Raw genomic sequence first — 24,131 nt, 5'->3', positions numbered from 1 at the left:
TCATCTCCACCAGCTACAGGTACCTTTCCTTGCAACCAGAAAAAATTTAAAACCTGTCCGTTTATAACAACCACAGACAAGATAAAGATCCCCAATTCACATCAGGACTATAAGATCCCAGGTACTTTCAGCTGTATCACATCTAATATAGTGTACTTAATTATATGTACCAAATGTCCAGCTGGGGGTCTTTAAGTAGGGGAGACAGGGCAAAAACTTAGGACAAGGATGAATCATCATCGCCACACAAAAGAAAAAAGAATAGATCTACCTGTAGCCAAGCATTTTTGTTCTCCTGATCACATCATATAAGACATGAAATTACTGGTATTTATAAGGTAACTTGAAATCTCAAAGAGAAAGAAGAATGTCAGAATATAAACTGATGATGACCTTTAACACTTTCAGAGCAGGAATGAATGTGTCGCATGGATTTATGTCATTCTACATAAACTAAGGAATGTGCTCCTCAGACTTGTGAGGCCATCATAGCACTGGACCTAGTCACAGGACAATAAAACCTTCACACTCCTTATCTATTAACTGCTAAAATATTTATAGCCAGAACGGTTTATCTCTTCCACAATAACTCTGCTTTTCATCACCTGTCTTATCTATTGCATTATTTTTGTGTCTTATTGTGTATAAATATGTGACTCTTCAGATTTTGTGGTATACTAGCCTGATGAAGAGACCTGAGTAGTCTCGAAAGCTTGCAATTTGTTACCTTTTAATGGCTAACTGAAAAGATGGTATCAACCACTGAAGACACTCAAATCTAAATATTTTTCTATCTACTGGCTAACACGGTACAAGAATATATATTTTCCCTATAACATAACAGATAATTTATAATGGAACAAGTCCAATTTAGCATAGAAAGAATGAGCCTTGATTATTTACTTTACTTTTTTTTTTTGTTTAAGAGATTATTTCTTTTTTTTCTATTTCTAGGCAGGCCTGTTTATTGATAAGGGTGTGAAAACTACAAACGCAAGTGCCGAAGACCCAAGGGAATATCTGTGTTTGGACAATAATGCCAGGTAATAACATGTTTCATCTCCTAATACTCTGTTTATACGTGTTTAAACGCGCCACTCTATATAACAAATTAAAGCTGCACTCTGAAATGCTATTATACTTAAACATTTAAATATATGAAATTGGCCAATTCGTGTGAGCCCAAAAGCCAGCGACTAGCATACCCCTTTGTTGGGACCCTAAACCTAACATGATGCCTCTACTGGGCTAAAAAAAAATTTGACTATGAGGGTGTGTTATAGACGCCTTTCCATTACTAACTCCTGGGCATGATGACATCTGACAATACAAAGCTCCCATCAACCCCAACACTATTAGGCTGTGTGCCTACTATGCGTTTTTTAAGCGTTTCCGCAGCGGCAATTCTGCTGCAGAAACGCTTAAAAAACGCTGGGTAGAAGGCCTGCCATGTCCCCCAATGATAATTCGCAAAGGAAATTTCTGCAGCATGTGCACAGTACATGTGGATTATCATTGTGGGAAAAATCCGCAGCACTACCATTAATTTTGCGTAAACGCGGAGTTTTCGCCGCCATTGACTTGCATTGGAGCGCATGGATTCCGCATCACTGCATCTGTACATGCAGAATCCATGCGTTTCAATGTGCGGATGGTACCTGGGTCTGGAGAGGAGGAGGCTCTCCTCCGGACTCGGGTACCATAGTACCTGTAAAAAAAAAAAAAAAAAAAAAAAAAAAAGAAGAATAAAATAAATATTATACTTACCTTCTGATGGCTGATGGCCCCCGGTCTCCACAGTGATGCGTCTCGGCTTGCCGGCAACTCGCGATGGTCTGAAAAGGACCTTCCGTGATGTCATTTAGTCCTGTGACGGGTCACATGACCGCTGACGCCGGCAGGTCCTTTAGTCTACCGCGAGCTGCCGGCAAGCTGAGACGCATCGGATAAAGACTCCAGGGGCCATCGGAAGGTAAGTATAGATTTATTTTTTATTTTTTTACCATTCTTTCAGTCACAGTATATAAATCCATGCTGTTTGCATGGATTTATATAGTGTGACCAAGTTGTCAAGCACTTTCCAAGTGATGCTAAAATTGCTTGGAAAGCGCTTGTCAACCCGCATGCGGAAATGCATGTGAAGAACGCTTCACATCCGCATGTCCCTGGCAGGAAAACGCATGTACAATCCGCATGTACAATCGGCATGCGTTTTTTCTGCCAGGGAGATGCAGAAACGCTCAGGAAAAATCCTGAGCATTTCTGCATCGTGGGCACATAGTCTTAACCCGCTTGCCACCGCAAGATTTAGTGCATGTTATGGATGCGCCATTTCTGGGGCGGCTGAGAGCTGATGTTCTTAGTCTGGGAGAGGGCCAATATCCATGGCCCCTTCCTAGTATGTTAATATCAGCCCTCAGCTGTCTGCCTAGCCTTTGCTGGTTATTATAGGGGGGATCCCACTTAATTTTTCCAATTTTAATAACCAGTAAAGGCTAAGAATATCCGCTCACAGCTGTATACTTAGCCATGGGTATTACCCCTTTCCCATGCTACAAACATTAGCCCCCAGCTGTCAACATTTCCCTCAGCTGGTTATTAAAAATTCGGGGGACTACATTTTTTTTTCCTTTAATTTATTTCATTATTAGCTAAATACATGAACATTAAGCTACGCATGCATTGCACTAATTGTATGTCACTGCCCTCTTTCTATCTATTCTCTTCTGACGTGTCACGCTGTGATTTTACTGTATCAAAAATAAAATAAAATCTGGCACTCAGAGTTTCAGAAAAAAATGAGATTTATTAGAAAAACAATCCAAAAACCGTGATATTTCAGTTTAAAGGACCTTCTTCAGCGCTATGGGGAGTAGGGGTTCAATGCCAATATTTCCTCCCAGTTGATATCCATTCCATGCTTTACACACTTCATCATTGTTTCTGGTCCAAGTTGTAATGGTGAAACCAGGCTTGGCAGGAATGTGCAGAGCGGAATAACATGCTCTGTGAGTCCCATACATGCCACAAAGATTTAACCGATTTCTGGAATCTTATACATTCATGTTCTGGCCCTGTGTAGAATAGCTTGGCTGCCCTTTGATCTCGGGCAGAAAGGATGCGGTCCCGTCAATGAGTCGATGTGTAGTAACACACACTTCCTCTGTGTTCTCTGATGTTGTATACATTATGTCGCCCTTTAGATGAATGTGGCACTCATTTCTTGTACTGCATAGTCAATGGGAAGATCCAGCACCCATTTATACACAAGTCTTTTACATTCCAGCAGTGTGAATATATTTTATTCTCCTTTTGTGTGTTTCCTACTTCAAAGTCTTTCCATCTCAGTCCTTGGGGTGGTGGCATGTTTATCATGGGCATTTTTCTTTTCTTTTGGGAGCCTTTTCCTAGCACTCAGTAGCCTTTGGCAAAGTTTGTCTTCCTGATCTTTCCGCCCTATGTTCATGTTGACAGTGTAGTCAGCAGTTCTGTTTCTTCACCGTGTACTCCGATCCTGACGGGTGTTGAATTTTTACGTTTATACAGATAGTTTTATTTTTCCATTTGACAGCTGTGTTTGACTAGTGTGATTTATAATACACTATTCCTGAATGAGTTTCTTCCTTGAATTTGCAAAGGGGTTTTTATGTAAATGGTGAAAGAGAAAAAAAATTCTAGAAGGTTTCATTATACAATGACAGCAGGCAAAGATCCTGAAAATAGTCAGTGAAGGAAAATATTCTTGCTTACAAGCAGTGGCTGAATACATGAGGTGTTATGTAGCTTTAATGCAGTGTAACATGTCAGGCAATCTTCTGTGAGCCAAACACCACTGCAGCAGACAATAGTCAGTGTCACGGGTGTGTCAGAAGTGAGTCGCCCTGCAGTTGGTTGCAGGAGATCTTTTCGTTTGGCATTACAGACACCTTCTTAGAAGCTGTCTCTCTAATACCCAATGGCTTCCTTCCTCTTGCTAATTAACACCCTGGCCTGGGTGTATAAATAGCTGCTGTTTGCTAGAGGGAGGTGCCTGCAATATTCACATTACCTTTTGTGAAGGCTTGAGCAAGAGCAGTACTTCTTCCTCTCTGGAGCTAAGAGGACATGTGTTCATCTCTCTGAAGTCTTGTTTGTTCCCCCTAGTTGTCAGTGGGGATCGACTAGTGCTCATCCCCCTCCCTTCCCTAGCCAGGGCTAAACGCCACGGAAAGACAGGGTGAGGTTCTTGTGCGGCGATTGGTGCAGAACCAATAAAGGGATGTTGGTGGAGACGGGGTGATTTTAGATCAGCCTAGGAGGTCTCCAGTTCCCCCTTTCCCTAGAGTCTGGGCCCCCTTTTCCCCTTTCCCTTCGTGTTGCACTTAGTCTTTCCTACACCTTGCGTGACAGTCGGCACCTTCTAGCAATGCAAAATCACTGGGCCGCTGTGACTGCAGTGCAGACACCTCAGTATTGTTGGCAGTGATATTTTCTAATTATTTTGTTATTGCAATACCGCTACAATTACTACACTTATAAATTTTGAGGCTTTTGATGCACAATTTGATTAAGTTATGTGAGCCTACCTCCATGACAAGCCAACCTCTTCTGGAGTCAAAGTTTACTGATGGAGGTGCACGTGACCAGACCTGTCAATCAGCCTTCTCCTATAGAAAACTCCTTTCACATGATAGAGCGGTCTGGTCATATGCTCCTCCATCAGTAGAGGACACGGGAGATCTGTGCAGTCAGTGAGGAAGGTTGTACTAAGTGCAGGAGGAGAACCTGTAATACTTCTAGATTACGTAGTGTCACAAAATCATATCATCATTTCTCTGGTAAAATATAGAAAAGTGGACAATCCACTTTTTAACTTTACGTATTTTTTTCCTTAGCTCGCCACTGCCCATTAGTAGATATGTATGGTTTGAAGCCACTGGTTGTGAACAAGAATTTTTAAATTACTCACCATTGTCAAAATCTATGCTTTCCATGGGTGAATTAAAACATATTAGATAGTTTCTTAACTTTTTATTATGCAGAGATTGTTGTTTATTTGTTAAAGGGGTCATCCTCCTTTTGGGGACATGTTTCTTTTTTTTTTTCTAATGTATGTATTTAATGAAACGAAATATATATATTTTTCCCCTTTCAGAAAACTTCTCTTGATTATGTACAGTTTGTTGTAAAAAAAAACAAAAAACGCCGAGGCTATAAAAAGCTAACTGTTTATAGCTGGCTGTAGAATGACTTATCCAAGAGTCAGTGAGCTCGTTCTGAAGGTGGAACTCTTGTCTGTCTTTTTCTGAGCTTCTTTCACCTGATTTTTGATCTTAACCCACATAAATGTAAACCTGCATGGAAACTAAGTGTGTAAAAGCCAACAGGTGCTAAACTTATAATGCAAAAAATGTCCCCACAGGTGGACAACTCATGTTAAAAAAGAACATTTAACATGTCACACTATAGATTTGAGTTCATTTGAGAGGAACTGAATAATAGTATATAATCCAAGTGGACTAGACGATGCTCCATCCCTTTGATCACTTAGTAACTATTAGCCCTGAAGTTATGCTTGGCTTTTCCTGACCGCATTGTGCTGTTTTGAGATTATTTAAACCCCATTCTATATATTTAAAATAATGTGAAGTTTTCAGCTAGAAATTTCTTTACGATGATTCTTTAAAAATATTTTCTTTTAACGAACAATACCAATTGACCTTGTCTCTCTATCCCTTATGTAGATTTCGACCCCATGTTGATGCCGATCCTCTAAAACCAAGAGTGGCTGCTCTTATTGATGGCCTTGTTTCTTTTAAGAATAATGACCACGGTGCTTGGGTGAGAGGAGGCGACATTATCATAACTAATTCAGGGTATGTATGACTACCTTTTCTCTAGTCCCTACACAATTCTGTACAGACCTATGATTTCCTGTAAGGCATCTGTGGTTACGATAGAATTTCATAAATGGACAGCCCTACCCCTGCACCATTAAATGAAAGCCCCTAATTTGGTAATTGGCATTACATAGGGTCACCACTTTGATTAGTTATGTGGAAAATCTTATAGCAAAGAGTGACATGAAGAGTTGAAAATGGCCATAAAACTCATTTCTGTATTGCTCCCTTTTTTTCTTGTGTTGGAACAGTTTCCAGTTTGTGGCATACATTTTAGTAAGTCCACCGGGCCATTGGAGGCTTGCTCCCTCACACTACACCTTGATTTTTCAGAATGGTAAAAAAATAAAGCCAGATTTATTTATATATATAATTTTAAACCAAACCCTTCTTGTATGTTCTCCTTTCCATGCAATGAAGTCGTATATTCCTGCCTAAAACCACTGAAGGTTCTGATAAAAACCATACATTAAACATTGCTGGAAGGGAAAATGTGTTCCCTTATGTCTTGGTGGTACCCTTTTTAAAGGTTTATCATTCTTTTGCAGATTCTCTGACAATGGTATTGGCCTCACCTTTGCAAGGTAAGTACTGTGCAAAATGCTTCAAAGGAAGAACTCTTTCAAAAATAGAAATGTTAATAGTTTATTTAAATTAATGAAATGCAAAGTGACTGAACAAAAAAGAAATCCATATTTGGTGCAAGTGTAGCTGGAGGAATTGATACTTTTGATGTGGTTTTGAAAGATCTCTGCAGGGAGGTTGTTCCAAACATCTTGGACAACTAACCACAGATTTTCTTTGGACATACGCTTTTTGTCTCTCCATGTAATCCCAGACACTCTGTTGAGATCAAGTCTCTGTGGGGGAGATCTGCACTCCCAGAACTCCTTGTTCTTCTTTACACTGAAGATAGTCCTCAATGACATGGGTTGTTGTCCTGTTGCAGAATAAATGGTATAAATGTCTACAAACAATGCATGTCCCCTGAAGTAGTGATATTAAAATATAGCCCTTGGACCATTGTCTTCATTTTTCTTTTCACTGTTTTGATCAACTGTTATCCGGCCTTCTGGAGCTCCCCAAATAAAAAAAATGGCTATCCATTAAGCTGTCTCGTACACTTTCTCTGCCTCTTATGAATGGGTAAAGGCTGCAATACCTAATATGGCCTATAGAAAAGATTGCTATTTCTGGAAGAAGACAGACTTTTTTTTTAATTTTTTTAACCCAAACCTTAAAAAATGCTTTTTTTTTAGCAAGAAAATGCTCTATGTATGAATGACTGGCGTGCATATAAAATAATGGGGGGAATTCAAGCATGAACCCATTTGCTGTTCTCTGCTTTATGCAATGATTCGGGTGTGAGTAGCACATGTTATAGGAAGTTGTGCTGCTGATTTCCTGACTTCATTGGTTGGCAACTTTCCCAGACGACTACTACTACAACAAACAGAATATGTCTAAATGGTTTCCAGTTCTGTAACATTAAGGAGATCATATAAAAGGAGTCTTTACACTTTCTACCAGCAGCCAAGTATTTACATAGTGACTTCCCATCTACATGAAGTCTCACGCTGCTGACTGGAGTTACTATATATATATATATATATATATATATATATATATATGTATATATATATATATATATATATATATATATATATATATATATATATATATGTATATGTATATATATATATATATATATATATATATATATATATATATATATATATATATATATATATATATTATATAAAATAAATTATTTTTTTTTTCTCTCTTGGTAACAAGATCTTCGCGTATGCACAGGTTTATGGTTTTCATTTTATAGGTCCAGTCATATTTAAAGGGGTTGTCCATTACTAAATGTTCAGCCTGATTAAAACAAAAAAAAAACAACCTATACTCCCCTCCTGTGTTGGCCGACGTTCCAGCGGTGTTGGCACTCGCAATCTCGGAGCTCTGGTGTGGTGGAATGACACGTGGTGCCCAGCGCCCAATCAGTGCTGGTGTCACTGTCCCCACCGAAGTACAGATTGAACATGAAAAGGAAGTCAGATCAGCTTCAGTCCGGGCTTCCTCTTCATGTTAAATCCACATGCATGTTCCACTCACTACATAGGTCCCCAGCGTGCGCTAAACTTAAATGGGGAGGAAGTCAGTACCCAAAAGTGCACTCACACCAGTAATATGCCCCGGGCTACATATCAAGCATGTACCTCTGGAGACTATTAAGGGTGCATATCCTCATGCCCACGTCGCATACCACACATGCGATGATCCATTGCACCCATGCATACCAGTTATGTCCTAGGCCAGGGCCACATGGGTTCCAACAAAAAATGTATGTATTCTATCTCAGATGTACAGTATAAAGCAAGTGCGCTCCAAAGCCTAGGAAAGTCATATCCAAAAAGTATTGTAACAAGGCAATATATACTTATAGATCACATAATAATGTTTAAAATACACTGCTCAAAAAAATAAAGGGAACACTCAAATAACACATCCTAGATCTGAATGAATTAAATATTCTCATTGAATACTTTGTTCTGTACAAAGTTGAATGTGCTGACAACAAAATCACACAACAATCAATGAAAATCAAATTTATTAACTAATTGAGGCCTGGATTTGGAGTCACCCCCAAAATTAAAGTGGAAAACACACTACAGGCTGATCCAACTTTGATGTAATGTCCTTAAAACAAGTCAAAATGAGGCTCAGTATTGTGTGTGGCCTCCACGTGCCTGTATGACCTCCCTACAACGCCTGGGCATGCTCCTGATGAGGTTGTGGATGGTCTCCTGTGGGATCTCCTCCCAGACCTGGACTAAAGCATCCGCCAACTCCTGGACAGTCTGTGGTGCAATGTGACGTTGGTGGATGGAGCGAGACATGAGGTCCCAGATGTGCTCAATCGGATTCAGGTCTGGGGAACGGGCGGGCCAGTCCATAGCTTCAATGCCTTCATCTTGCAGGAACTGCTGACACACTCCAGCCACATGAGGTCTGGCATTGTCCTGCATTAGGAGGAACCCAGGGCCAACCCCACCATATGGTCTCACAAGGGGTCTGAGGATCTCACCTCTGTACCTAATGGCAGTCAGGCTACCTCTGGCGAGCACATGGAGGGCTGTGCGGCCCTCCAAAGAAATGCCACCCCACACCATTACTGATCCACTGCCAAACCGGTCATGCTGAAGGATGTTGCAGGCAGATCGCTCTCCACAGCATCTCCAGACTCTTATCACGTCTGTCACATGTGCTCTGTGTGAACCCTGCTTTCATCTGTGAAGAGCACAGGGCGCCAGTGGCGACTTTGCCAATTCTTGTGTTCTGTGGCAAATGCCAAGTGTCCTGCACGGTGTTGGGCTGTGAGCACAACCCCCATCTGTTGACGTGGGGCCCTCATACCACCCTCATGGAGTTGGTTTCTAACCGTTTGTGCGGACACATGCACATTTGTGGCCTGCTGGAGGTCATTTTGCAGGGTTCTGGCAGTGCTCCTCCTGTTCCTCCTTGCACAAAGGAGGAGGTAGCGGTCCTGCTGCTGGGTTGTTGCCCTCCTACGGCCCCCTCCACATCTCCTGGTGTACTGGCCTGTCTCCTGGTAGCGCCTCCAGCTTCTGGACACTACGCTGACAGACACAGCAAACCTTCTTGCCACAGCTCACATTGATGTGCCATCCTGGATGAGCTGCACTACCTGAGCAACTTCTGTGGGTTGTAGAGTCCTTCTCAGGCTACCACGAGTGTGAAAGCACAACCAACATTCAAAAGTGACCAAACATCAGCCAGAAAGCACTGGTACTGAGATGTGGTCTGTGGTCTCCACCTGCAGAACCACTCCTTTATTGAGGGTGTCTTTATAATTGCCAATAATTTCCATCTATTGTCTATTCCATTTGCACAACAGCATGTGAAATTCATTGTCAATCAGTGTTGCTTCCTAAGTGGACAGTTTGATTTCACAGAAGTTTGATTTACTTGGAGTTATATTCTGTTGTTTAAGTGTTCCCTTTATTTTTTTGAGCAGTGTATAGCCAAAAGAAGTATAAATAATAAAGAAATGTACTGATACATTAGAAATGCATAATATTCGAATCGCATGAGGTCCACTTATCAATGGCAATACAAATGTATATGTCTATTAGAGATACTCAATTAACTTAGAATCAAAAATGGATGAAGGTATAGTTACATAGGTTCAACTTGATGTACCTAGGTCTTTTTTTTTCAACCTTTCTCCATTAAATACATTTTATCATTAAATTAACTATAACCCACAATGTTATTTGTTATAGAAATAGTCAAAACTATACATAATTAGAATAGCCGATCCCATTATCGGATCAATCACTAGGAAGAGCGGAATATATTTAAGTGGATCTCATGCGATTCTAATATTATGCATTTCCAATGTACTGATGCATCTCCCTGCTAATGATTTTTAGTAAAATTGCCTGTTTGCAGCTCCCCACTATTTTCTTAAATAAAATGATGTTGCCCCTGTCCATTTATACAGTATGTATATAGATAGGTGCTATGTGTGCATGGCTGTCTGTTTTTCTCTTTTCATTCACCTAATGATCCTTTCCTTTTCCACAGTGATGGAAGCTTTCTAAAAGACGAAGGCTCCAGCCAGGAAGTTTCTGAATCTCTGTTTATAGGTGAAAGTAGAAATTATGGATCTCAAGGAGGCCAAAACAAATATTGGGGGACTGGAGGAGTCTATGGTAGAAATCGCACACTTCCTAGAAACAGGTATGACTAAATTCTGCATAGTATGACTTTGGTATTGACGACACACACACCTGATATATAATATAATATAATATAATATATAATTATGAATACTCATACATACAGTGGTGTGAAAAAGTGTTTGCCCCCTTTCTGATTTCTTATTCTTTTGCATCTTTGTCACTCTTAAAATGTTTCAGATCACAAAACAAATGTAAATATTAGACAAAGATAACACAAGTAAACACAAAATGCTGTTTTTAAATGAAGATCTTTATTAAGGGAAAAAGAAATCCAAACTTACAGAGCCCTGTGTGAAAAAGTGATTGCCCCCTAAACCTAATAACTAGTTGGGCCTTCCTTATCACAAACGCTTGATTGCAGTTGTTGCTAACTGGCAATGAGTCTTATATCACTATGGAGGAATTTTGGCCCACTCTTTGCAAAATTGTTGTGAGTCTGCCACATTGGAGGGTTTCCGAGCATGAACTGCTTTTTTAAGGTCAGGACCTTGACTAGGCCACTCCAAAGTCTTAATTTTGTTTTTCTTAAGCCATTCAGAGGTAGACTTGCTGGTGAGTTATGCAGCAGGACAATTATCCAAACACAAGTGTGCTTCAGTTTGAGGTCACAAACAAATGGTCGGGCATTCTCCTTCAGGATTTTTTTGGTAGACAGCAGAATTCATGGTTCCATTTACCGCAGCAAGTCTTCCAGGTCCTGATCAGCAAAACAGCCCCTGGCCATCACACTACCAGCACCATATTTTACATTTATAATGATGTTCCTTTTCTGAAATGCCATGTTACTTCTATGCAAGATGTAATGGGACATGCACCTTCCAAAAAGTTCAACTTTTGTCTCTCTCGTGAGTCCAGAGTATTCTCCCAAAAGACTTGGTGATCATCAAGATGTGCTGTGGTAAAACTGAAATGAGCCATTATGTTGTTTTTGCTCAGCAGTGGTTTTAGTCTTGGAACTCTGCCATGCATGCCATTTTTGCCCAGTCTTTCTTATGGTCTGGTCGTGAACACTAATAATATAATAATAGTTTTTATTTTTATAGCGCCAACATATTCCGCAGCACTTTACAAATTTTAGGGGGACATATACAGACAATACAGAATAAGCATATCTCATATTGAAAGGAGTGAGGGCCCTGCTCGCAAGCTTACAGTCTATGAGGAAATGGGGGAGACACAAAAGGTAAAAAGTACATATATTGTATAATGCAGCCTTGATATACTAAATAAGATAAATAATAATACACGGACTGGTCGCCAGCCAGTATGTGTGCAGTCCTGACAGAGGCTATTAAGTGCATGGTTGGTATGAACCTGAAGTTGAAGAAGATTTTAATATGGGGGAAGACTGGGACGGACAGAGTGTGTTTAGGCGATAGGCCAGTCTAAAGAAATGTGTTTTTAGGGTTCGCTTGAAACTGTGGGTATTGGGAATTAATCGAACTGGCCTGGGTAGTGCATTCCAAAGAGTTGGTGCAGCAAGCGAGAAATCTTGGAGACGGGAGTGGGAAGTTCGGATTATGGAGGATTTTAGTTTTAAGTCATTTGCAGAACGGAGGGCACGTGTAGACTGAGACAAGAGAGGAGATGTAGGGGGGTACTGAAGCATGGAGCTCTTTGTGGGTAAGCGTGATAAGTTTAAATTGAACTCTATATTGGATGGGCAACCAATGCAATGACTGGCACAGGGAAGAGGCATCGGTGTAGCGGTTGGCGAGGAATATGATCCTGGCTGCTGCGTTAAGGACGGATTGGAACACTGACCTTAACTGAGGCAAGTGAGGCCTGCAGTTCTTTGGCTGTTCTTGTGTGGTATTCTGTGACCTATCGGATGAGTCGTCACTGTGCTGTTGGGGTAATTTTGGTCAGCTGGCCACTCCTGGGAAAGTTTACTACTGTTCCATGTTTTCGCCATTTGTGGATAATGGCTCTTACTGTGGTTCGCTGGTGTTCCAAAGCTTTAGAAATGGTTTCATAACCCTTTTCAGACTGATAGATCTCAATTACTTTCTTTCTCATTTGTTCCTGAATTTCTTTAGATCGCAGCATGATGTCTGGCTTTTGAGGATCTTTCGGTCTACTTCACTTTGTCAGGCAGGTCCTATTTAAGTGATTTCTTGATTGAGAACAGATGTGGCAGTAATCAGGCCTGTGTGTGGCTAGGGAAATTAAACTGTGGTTTATCACCTCTTTCGGAAGCGAAGTTCAACTTGTTTTAAGGGGGTGGGGGTGGGGAATCACTTTTTCACACTGGGCCCTGTAGGTTTGGATTTCTTTTTCCCTTATTAATGAAGACCTTCATTTAAAAACTGCATTTAGTGTTATCTTTGTCTAATATTTACATTTGTTTTATGATCTGAAACATTTAAAGAGTGACAAACCTGCAAAAGAATTAGAAATCAGGAAGGGAGCAAACACTTTTTCACACCACTGTAGACACATTATGTACACAAACACTATACATATTAAAGTGTGTGTGTGTGTATAAATACGTAAACAGTACATGATTGAAAAAAGTAAATATATTTTACTGTAATTTTGTATGTCATACTTTTTAAGTACTGTAAATTCAATTAACTAATGGGTGTTATTAATTAACAGGGTGGATAGTGCTTCATATGGAAAGACCATACAGAAATTGGATACATGTTTCTCAGTGTGAGAGTTATACTGTGGCTTGGCGTGCCTGGAAATTGCTTTCCCATAGATATCTTAGATGTGTGTTGGGGGTAGTGGGTTCTGAACATATTTAGAATAAGCTCCGTATTGAAAATGAATGTGAAAACAATAGTTAAAAGTAGACCTCATATATACATGGAAATCATTCAGACCATAACTTGTGTTCTGGTGTGAATTAATTCAATGCTCTCTAATTTCTGAGTTCTTCCGGAAACTCTGTTCCAAAAATGTACCACACTTTACAGGAATGTTGTGGCCTATGGCCAAATACGCACATCTGTAAAGTGTGTGTGTGTGTGTGTGTGTGTGTGTGGACCATGCTTACACTCCCTGACCTGAGCTAAGGCATATAGAAAGCAGTTGGCTGAGGTCAGGAGGTCCATGCTTAGGCCAGGTATTGCAATCCAAACACAGTATGTGCTTCACGTAGTTATGTACAACATAATGGCTGTCTAACATCACTAATGTGTTTAATTACTGTTTTTGGCAGAAAAGATCATACAACATGGAGGGAAAAAATTAATGACTAGGTGTAGGCGAGTAATGGGCAACTAACATAATTAGCAGTCATGACATGCATTCTGCTAATTGAGTGTAATTGACTTCTTTAATGAAAGGGGGGGTGTTCTGTTAGTGAGGTCTTTCATTCTGTGAAGAAATAGGTGTCAAATGTTTTACCTCCTGGTTTTAGCCATTGCTCAGTGAGTAAAATGGGTTGTTCTAGACCAGGGGTCTCAAACTTGGCTGGGTATATGGGCCGCACACGGAAAAAAAAGGAATTTGGGGGGCCGCATTCTTTGCAGGACAAAGTGACATTTTTAGTGATACCATTTTTTTCTATACACCTTTTGAACATTTTTGCTGTTTTATTTTTTATAGCTTGGGTCGTTATGGATGTGGCGATAATAAAACATGCACTTTTTTTGTTTACTTTAGTTTATATATAAAGCAGCATTTTTAGTGGCAAAATATTTTTTCATGCTTTATTTTGAAGTTTTTCTGCCAAAATCTTGTAGTAATGTGCCCCACCCTGGTCTGCATCTTGTAATGTCCCCCATCTTTGTCCCTATCTTGTCGTAATGCTCCATGCCTGGTCCCCATCTTTTGAGGACTGTCCCCAGCCTGGTCCCCATCTTTTGAGGACTGTCCCCAGCCTGGTCCCCATCTTTTGAGGACTGTCCCCAGCCTGGTCCCCCATCTTGGAGGACTGTCCCTTGTGCCTTTCTACACATACAAGAGAAAAAAAAAGATTCTTCTCACCTGTCCTCCGTTCCCTCGGCGTCCTTTCTGCACCTGTGGCCCGCAGGCACCATAGACCCCAATCGCGACCCAGTCCAGGTGCTGCCGGCAGCTGCGCTTCAGTTCAGTGTATTGCCGCGCAGAGACCGGCTCTCTGCACAGCAATACGAGTGGCAGCCGCCGGCCTATCAGAGGCCAGCAGCTGACATCTGCGAGTGTCAGTGATGTCATACGCTGCTGCACTGGGACGCAGATGTCAACTGCTGGCCTCTGATAGGCCGGCGGCTGCCACTCGTATTGCTGTGCAGAGAGCCGGTCTCTGCGTGGCAATACACTGAACTGAAGCGCAGCTCCTGGACCGGGCCGCGATCGGGGTCTATGGTGCCTGCGGGCCGCATGAAGCCCGCGGGCCGCGTGTTTGAGACCCCTGTTCTAGACCGAAGGAGAAAAGTTTTGATCAAGAAGTTGATTGGAGAAGGGAAAACCTAAAGAAGTGCAGAAAATAATTTGCTACTCCACCTAAAAAGATTTCGAGTTCTTTAAAATGGCAATCCAAACCTGAAACCCGTGGTATGAAAATAAATAAGACCATCCACATAGATCATAGAATCACAAGAATGGCAAGGAAGCATCCAAGAAGATCTTCAGTTACCTGTGAGTCCTGCAACCATCAGAAGACGCTCACCTGAAGCCAAACTATTTGCAACAAACCCTCATAAAGTACCATTGCTGAAAAAGACGTGAAAGGTTACAATTTGGTAAAGAACACGTTGACTGGCCTAAAGAGAAGTGGTGCAACATTATATGGACAGAGGAGAGCAAGACTGTTACACTGAGGTGCAAGCATTGAGTGGAGTGGCATCAAAAATGCTGTTTGATGCAAAAGAACTGTGGAATGTAGTGCTGGAAGTATCAGTTCACAGGTGTCAGATGTTAGTGGACTCCATGCCACACAGATGTAAAGCAGGTATCAGAAATAAAGGTTGCATAACCAAGTATTAGTTCAGTGATTAACAGAAAAGCTAAGTCTGGAAACAAATTCCTGTTTTTACTGTAAATGTTCCAGTTTGGAAATGAAAATGCGGACACTGCTATTTTTTCCAAGCTGCCTATTTGTTTTTCTGCATTTTCAGTTTGATATTTATTTTGTTCATGATTTCATTTGGCATTGGATGTGCAGTGCTCCCAGTGCCTTTGTGTATATGGAGATAAATGCTATTATGAGGATTACATTCTTTTTCCTCAGTTTTTAAAACACACCGAAACTGACATCTGCAAATTGAGATACTGTTTTGGCTTTTATCCTAAGTCATACTGCAAGGCTAATTAAAGGGTTGATATTGACTTTGAGGATTGCTACTGCCAATAGGTGGCGCTAAAGTTCATGTCCACTTCCTCTCTGAAGAGGCAATTAACACTAAGAAATGCTTATGGTACAAGCCGTATCTTTCACAAGTGATCTCTCGTGCCCCAGAGATTGCATTCACTATGCTGAATTGAAAAATGTTCTAAGTGTAGACCCAGTGTCCCTGGACTAAAGGTTATTCATCAGATTGATCTATAGGCTGTAGAGGGTAGAACATTTGTGGCTATTTAACATGCAAATTGCCTCTTCAGAGAAAAAGAGGATTTGAACTCTATAGCGCCACCTATTGGAAGCAGCAATCCTACAAGTCACAATCAACCCTTTAACGAGTCGTGCAATAAGACTTAGGATAATAGCCAAATCAGCATCTCAGTTTGCAGACACAATGTTTCGGGCTGTTGGCCCTCATCAGTGCAAAGTATGAGAACTGATTTGGCTAGATGAGAGGATAGGAACGGAGGCTATTTAACAAAATTAATATGATTCATGTTTTAAAATCCACAGTACGCCACAAATTGTGCAAAACAGTAATAGTTACATAAGTGAGGTAAGGCCTTGGGGCAGTCTAAAGAAGTGTGTGTTTTTAGGGCACGCTTAAAACTGTCAAGAGCTCACGTCTGAGTTTGGAATTCATTTTAGTTTTGGTGTTCTAGAGCTCACCCCTATTAAGGCATGGGCATCACTAAGATGGTCCCACTATATGTTAAATTACTTACTAGATGCTTTGTGACAGATGCCGAGTCGTGTTGCATAGCTGTCAATTCCCTGTAACGGCAGCGACTGGAGTAAGCACAGATTACTGTTAACCATTTTAGATGTAGGTATCAATTACTGACTATAGCATTTAAGTGGTGTGACAGCCAAGGACCTGTTAAATGCTCCTATGTCTGCAGTCTAGGAGACTAGGAGTTCAGATACAGGTTAAGCATCAAATGAAAAAGATAACTTCAATACCAAAATGTCTGTATAGTATAAAGAAAAATTTGATATATTATATAAAAAAAAATATATATTTATCCCCATAAACAATTAAAAAAAAATCTCTATTGTGTCCGAAATGATTCGATTTATCAAAATATAAAATTATTTATACTGTACGTAATATTTTTTTTACATTTAAATGCCAGACTTGAAAAATTAATTATATAGTAATAATTGTAGCAAGTGCAATGACCAAAAGGAAAAAAAATCATAAGTGATTTTAAAATGTAATGTACCCCAACATGGTATCAGTAAGAACTATACTTCATCATGGCATGCAAAAAAAACTCAGGCAAGTTCTAGTTTGGCTATGTTGATGGAAAAATAAAAAAAGTTATTACTCTTGGAACAAGGGAAGGAAAAAAACAAAGGGTGCTAAAATGAAAATTGTCCTGGTTCATAAATGCATAACGATGGTCCTTTTTTGAGGCGACAGTTTTTATTCATGATTATTGGTACAATATTAACTTTTTTCTTTCTCCTGCACATATTTTAGCATCCAAACAGATGGAAGATCATCTGAGAACTGAATTTAATTTTATTGTCTTTCAGAACTTTCCCAATCAGAGCTTTTCAGATTTACGATGGGCCTATTCGTCTTACAAAGAGTACTTTTAAAAACTTTGTGCCAACATCTGACCGATATACAAGTGCAATTGGCTTCCTCATGAAGAATCCATGGCAACTCACTCCGAGGAATAATGTTTCATTCCTTAAGTTTGGAGCAAATGTAAGTAGATCTTTCTAATTTTTATTTATTTTGTACAAGGCATCACTTTGCTTCCTCTGGACTTCCCCTTTAAATGAAAAATGCTGTTACACTTTAAAGAACCACCTACAGAAGGTGGAAAATTTGTGGCAATCTATGGTTATGTGCACACGACTTCTTTCAGGGGGCTTCCACTCTGAAAAGTGCTTGAAAAACTCTTCAAATAAACGCTTGTAAGAATGAACTTAAGAATTTCTATGTAAAAATTACTTCCTATTCTTAAGTTCAGTCATTCGAGGGTCTTTTAAAATTGCTTGGAGTCTTTGGAAGCCTGAAGCTGTTAAAAGAAGATGGCTAAGTATTTTTCAGGTGTTTTCCACTCTAAAGAACTAAGAAGAAAATCTTTGAAAAACACTTTGAGACCCGACAAAAAAATGACTCAAAAGACACTTCAGGAATATATAAGTCGACATTTCCCTCTTGAAAACCTCAGTGAGTTTGCACACTTAAAAACCGTCATGCACACAATGTCTTTTTGAAGAAAAATAATTATGGCTACTATTTAAAGGGGGACCTGTCAGCTGATACATGCTGCCCAAACTGTGATCACGGTTTGGGCAGCATGCATCAGCTGACGGGGTCCCTTTTTTAAAAATTTTTTTCCAATTCGTGAAAACCCATTTTGGTATATCCTGTTGTGAAATTGTGTTAATAGAGGGGCAGTCCCGGTCCAGATATTCATGGTTTGGCAAGGGTTGAGAGCCATTTTAAAGTTTGTCGAAGAAGGATCTCCCATTTATGTGAATGAGCATTTTGTATAGATTATTTTACCTGTGGTAGTGCTGCAGGGAATATGAGCTCTTAGTTTACACCACTTTATTGGCATAAATAATGCCATAAATTTACTTCAGTCCCTGACTAGAGTAACGTTTCTGGCAAAGGCATACTAGAGTGGTTTATCACTCCCTTAGTGATGATCTGCTAAGATGGTTATTTTTATCAAAGCCTGGTAATTGACGCATCACTGGAATCCGGATCTCTGTCTTTAGAGTGTGCTGCTCTCAGATGAAGTAGCAATAACTTGGTGACCGTATTCCTTTTAAGTGGCATGCGCCTGTTAATGAATAAGGCACATCTTTCTCCAGCGGTCCCTTCATTTATATTAGCATGCATACCACCAGTCTCAATGAATCAGGACCAATGTTAGTCAGTTTTCTTGTTGATGAGCAAGTCACAAAGTAGGGATGGTAAAACTCTTGAGAACCTGTTTGTTCTTGCCACTCTATACCTTTTCTATTTGGTTTTCCATGTTTCTGAATGACCTATGGATTGTCAGGGGTGAGCTTGCTTCCCATGGTTGCTCCGACAATGCACAAGGGCAGGTGGTCTTTTTTTTTTTTTTTTTTTATGGCAAAACAGCTAATAAGTTGATGATAAATGGGGCAAATCTTATTGGAAGCAATTTATTTCATGCATGATGGCATACTAATAATAATCACCCATCAGAAAGATATAGTGGTAAATTTAGGAACTATATTCTGCCATCTGTGTTCTGTAGGGAACGATGCTGGGGTATATAGCTTTTTACACATTCTTTTGGGCAGAGAATGAGCGAGCCATTGTATTCGTGCTACTGAAAATTTTGGTATCTCTTGTCCTGCTGTTTTTGTTTTAAATTATTGCCATCTACATTTCTAAAATGACAAACTACATAACCAAGGTGTCTGTGAATCCTAGGCGATACAATCTTGTCTTTTCTATATATAATTAATGGAAGCTGGTAGGAGAATCCAGGAATTAGTGCTCCTGCTTCACCAAGCCAGGGATCGTCGGCATAAAAGAAGCTTTTAGATGCAGCCAGGTACAGTAACAGGCCCAGTTCTCGGTTTGGTAATTCTTTCCAGAAGTGCAAATGTTGTTTCAAACCTAGGGGGGATAGAAGCCGACTTCTCTTCTACAGGAGTATTTAATGTCTGTCTGAAGGATCCTTCACAGGTCTACCAGATACTTTCTACTGCTTTAGAACAGTGATATTTTATTTGTGTCCTCTTTTAGACTTTTGGACATTGTTCAGTTCTCCTTCCTCATAGCCAGACTTTTCTTCACGCTGGAGGATCTGGCAATGATCCCTGCGTATACAAAGGTATTCAGCAGAACAGAGGCAATTCTGCAGATATGAAGCTTCCCCCAGCTCTGCTCGTATGGGAATGATGTCATTACAGCCAACAAGATGCTTTATAATTGTACGGCGCTCTTAACCCCTTAGTAAGGAAGATTTGGTTTGTAGTTTTAACTTTTCGATAATAACTTTGTTACTTTTGACATTTCTATATGAAATCTATTTCTTTATCGGCCAAAACTCAGAATATATTCTGACACATGATTTCTACGTGATCTATAGCAATTTCACAGATTTGCTGTTGGTCCGCAGCAAAGCCCTTCAAGGATTGGCTTTGTTGTCCTTCTTTGGACAATGGCTGTCAGCCAAACAATGCCATCTTGGCCGTCTCTCCCACTCATACACGTGAGTGATCATTTGGCCGATTGCTTCTGTGTTCTCTGAGAAAGCTGCAACATTTTCCTTATCAGTTGGCAAGACATTTGGATGGTAGCACGGTGGCTCAGTGGTTAGCACTGCAGCCTTGCAGCACTGCAGTCCTTGGTTCAAATCCCTCCAAGGACAACATCTGCAAGTTTGTATGTTCTCCCAAAACCCCAAGAACCCCTTCACAAGCATGACCATTCACAGGTTTCAATGCAGAATCAGAGCCATGTTAGATAAGACACAGGATTGGGGTCTTAACCCCAATATAATTTTTTTTTTTGTTTGCAGCACTATGATTCTGAACATTGTGCCTTAATTATGTATTGAGTATGTTATGTGACGTTTACATGTGTTCTACATCTGTGCTTAATCACTTCAAGAATAGAGGATGAACAATTGTTTCTTGAATCTTTGACTCTCCATATTTTAAACTAGAAATCTGTCGTAGAGCAGACCGCATCTTTTGATTATAGCATTGCTTCCTTTGTATATTTTTACTGCCCATCTGGGCCAGCTTTCCTATATTAAACACTATGGAGGTTAATAACATGTGTTTTCACTTAAGCTCAGAAACCTATTGTAATACTGTCCGCTGTTCTGCTTTCAATAAGTTGAATTGATCTCCTAAAAAGTCAAATATCGTTAAGACTTATTATTTATTGTTATAGCACCATTGATTCCATGGTGCTGTACATGTGAAGAGGGTTTACATACAAAATACTTATAAACTACAGTGAACAATCGAACGATTACAGACTGGTACATAAGGGGAGAGGAACCGCTTCGGTGGCAGTGAGCTTATTGCAGATTGTCTCCCACAATTGAAACCTTCAGACGCAACCTGAAAACTCATCTCTTCCGGAAGGGCTACAATCTGATGTGCTGGAGCACTGAGTTCCAGAGGATGGGGTATGCTCAGTAAAAATCTTGAAGGCGATTGGGTGAGGAATGAATGGGGTGAAGGAAAGATCTTCTGAGGACTGGAGATTGTGTCCGAAGGTACCCGAGATTAGTTCAGAAATGCATGGAGGAGACAGATTATGGACAGCTTTGTAATTCATTGTTAGTAGTTGAAACTGAATTTGCTGGGGAACCTGAAGTCAATGAAGGGATTGGCTATGGTAGAGCCAGAATAGTAGCGAAAGGAGAGGGATTAATTTGGCAGCGGCGTTGAGGATAGAGTGGAAGGATGTAAGTGTTTGGAGGCAACAGTAGGATATTTCAGTAGTCGAGATGGGAGATGACAAAAAGCATTAGCAAATGCCCTTAATTGGGATTGGGTAAATATTGATTTCTAAAAATATTTTTGAGTTGAAGGCAACGGGAGGTGGTAAGGGCTTAGACGAGTTGTAGACTACCACTCTTGAAGCTCATCAAGAGAATGCCAAGAGTGTGCAAAGCAGTCATCAAAGCAAAAGGTGGTTACTTTGAAGAACCTAGAATATAAGACATATTTTCAGTTGTTTCACACTTTTTTGTTAAGTATATAATTCCACATGTGTTAATTCATAGTTTTGATGCCTTCAGTGTGAATGTACAATTTTCATAGTCATGAAAATACAGAAAAAACTTTAAATGAGAAGGTGTGTCCAAACTTTTGGACCATACATACATACAGTCATATGAAAAAGTTTGGGCACCCCTATTAATATTAAACTTAATGTTTTATAAAAATTGGTGTTTTTGCAACAGCTATTTCAGTTTGATATATGTAATAACTGTTGGATACAGTAATGTTTCTGCCTTGAAATGAGGTTTATTGTGCTAACAAAAAATGTGCAATCTGCATTCAAACAAAATTTGACCTGTGCATAAGTATGGGCACCCTTATCATTTTCTTGTTTTAAATACTCCTGCCTACTTTTTACTGACTTACTAAAGCACTTTTTTTGGTTTTGTAACCTCATTGAGCTTTGAACTTTATAGCCAGGTGTATGCAATCATGAGAAAAGCTACTTAAAGTGGCCACTTGCAAGTTGTTCTCCTGTTTGAATCTCCTCTGAAGAGTGGCATCATGGGCTCCTCAAAACAACTGTCAAATGATCTGAAAACAAAGATTATTCAACATAGTTGTTCAGGGGAAGGATACAAAAAGCTGTCTCAGAGATTTAACCTGTCAGTTTCCACTGTGAGGAACATAGTAAGGAAATGGAAGAACATAGGGACAGTTCTTGTTAAGGCCAGAAGTGTCAGGACAAGAAAAACATCACAAAGGCAGAGAAGAAGAATGGTGAGATCAGTCAAGGACAATCCTCAGACCACCTCCAGAGAGCTGCAGCATCAACTTGCTGCAGATGGTGTCACTGTGCCTCGGTCAACTATACAACGCACTTTGCACAAGGAGAAGCTGTATGGGAGAGTGATGCGAAAGAAGCCGTTTCTGCAAGTACGCACAAACAGAGTCGGCTGAGGTATGCAAAAGCACATTTGAAGAAGCCCATTTCTTTTTGGAAGAAGGTCCTGTGGACTGATGAAACCAAGATTGAGTTGTTTGGTCATACAAAAAGGCGTTATGCATGGTGGCAAAAAAACACAGCATTCCAAGAAAAACACTTGCTACCCACAGTAAAATTTGGTGGAGGTTCCATCATGCTTTGGGGCTGTGTGGTCAATGCCGGCACTGGGAATCTTGTTAAAGTTGAGGGACGCATGGATTCCACTCAGTATCAGCAGATTCTTGGCAATAGTGTTCAAGAATCAGTGATAAAGTTGAAGTTACGCAGTGGATGGATCTTTCAGCAAGACAATGATCCAAAACACCGCTCCAAATCTACTCAGGCATTCATGCAGAGGAACAATTACAATGTTCTGGAATGGCCATCCCAGTCCCCAGACCTGAATATCATTGAACATCTGTGGGATCATTTGAAGAGGCTGTCCATGCTCGGCGACCATCAAACTTAACTGAACTGGAATTGTTTTGTAAAGAGGAATGGTCAAAAATACCTTCATCCAGGATCCAGGAACTCATTAAAAGCTACAGGAAGCGACTAGAGGCTGTTATTTTTGCAAAAGGAGGATCTACTAAATATTAATGTCACTTTTCTGGTGAGGTGCCCATACTTATGCACCTGTCAAATTTTGTTTGAATGCAGATTGCACATTTTCTGTTAGTACAATAAACCTCATTTCAAGGCAGAAACATTACTGTATCCAACAGTTATTACATATATCAAACTGAAATAGCTGTTGCAAAAACACCAATTTTTATAAAACATTAAGCTTAAGATTAATAGGGGTGCCCAAACTTTTTCATATGACTGTACATACATACATACATACATACATACATACATACATACATACATACATACATACATACATGGAAAAAAGGTATTTAGTCAGCCACCAATGGTGCAAGTTCTCCCACTTAAAAAGATGAGAGAGGCCTGTAATTGACATCATAGGTAGACCTCAACTATGAGAGACAAAATGAGAAAACAAATCCTGAAAATCACATTGTCTGGTTTGGAAAGAAATTTTTTTCAAATTTTGGTGGAAAATAAGTATTTGGTCACCTACAAAAGTTCATCTCGATACTTTGTTATATATCCTTTTGTTGACAATGACAGAGGTCAAACGTTTTCTGTAATTCTTCACAAGGTTGGCACACACTGTTGCTGGGATGTTGGCCCATTCCTCCATGCAGATCTCCTCTAGAGCAGTGATGTTTTGGGGCTGCGCTGGGCAACATGGACTTTCAACTCCCTCCAAAGGCTTTCTATAGGGTTTAGATCTGGAGACTGGCTAGGCCACTCCAGGACCTTGAAATGCTTCTTGCGATGCCACTCCTTCGTTGCCCTGGTGGTGTGCTTGGGATCATTGTCATGCTGAAAGACACAGCCATGTTTCATCTTCAATTTGCACTCAAAATCTCACGATACATGGCCTCATTCATTCTTTCATGTACACGGATCAGTCGTCCTGGTCCCTTGGCAGAGAAACAGCCCCAAAGCAT

The 24,131-nt window shown here is 40.1% G+C and overlaps 1 protein-coding gene across 1 annotated transcript in view; it reads left to right on the top strand.

Moving 5' to 3' along the window:
* The window catches only part of CEMIP2 (cell migration inducing hyaluronidase 2), a 97,674-nt gene that overhangs the window by 51,042 nt on the left and 22,501 nt on the right, over window positions 1-24,131 (top strand). Inside the window, exons 12-16 of the mRNA XM_073670387.1 lie at window positions 955-1,043; window positions 5,724-5,855; window positions 6,428-6,463; window positions 10,497-10,652; window positions 17,472-17,649. Of these exons, the coding sequence (XP_073526488.1) occupies window positions 955-1,043; window positions 5,724-5,855; window positions 6,428-6,463; window positions 10,497-10,652; window positions 17,472-17,649 (591 nt within the window). The remainder of the gene's footprint in view (window positions 1-954; window positions 1,044-5,723; window positions 5,856-6,427; window positions 6,464-10,496; window positions 10,653-17,471; window positions 17,650-24,131) is intronic.

Source organism: Phyllobates terribilis, unplaced genomic scaffold (assembly GCF_046119375.1).
Source record: "Phyllobates terribilis strain yellow unplaced genomic scaffold, ASM4611937v1 Scaffold_1__5_contigs__length_1240528914, whole genome shotgun sequence".
Taxonomy (NCBI): Eukaryota; Metazoa; Chordata; class Amphibia; order Anura; family Dendrobatidae; genus Phyllobates; species Phyllobates terribilis.
Note: the sequence above shows the minus strand (reverse complement) of the source record. Positions and strands in the feature narration are given on the sequence as shown.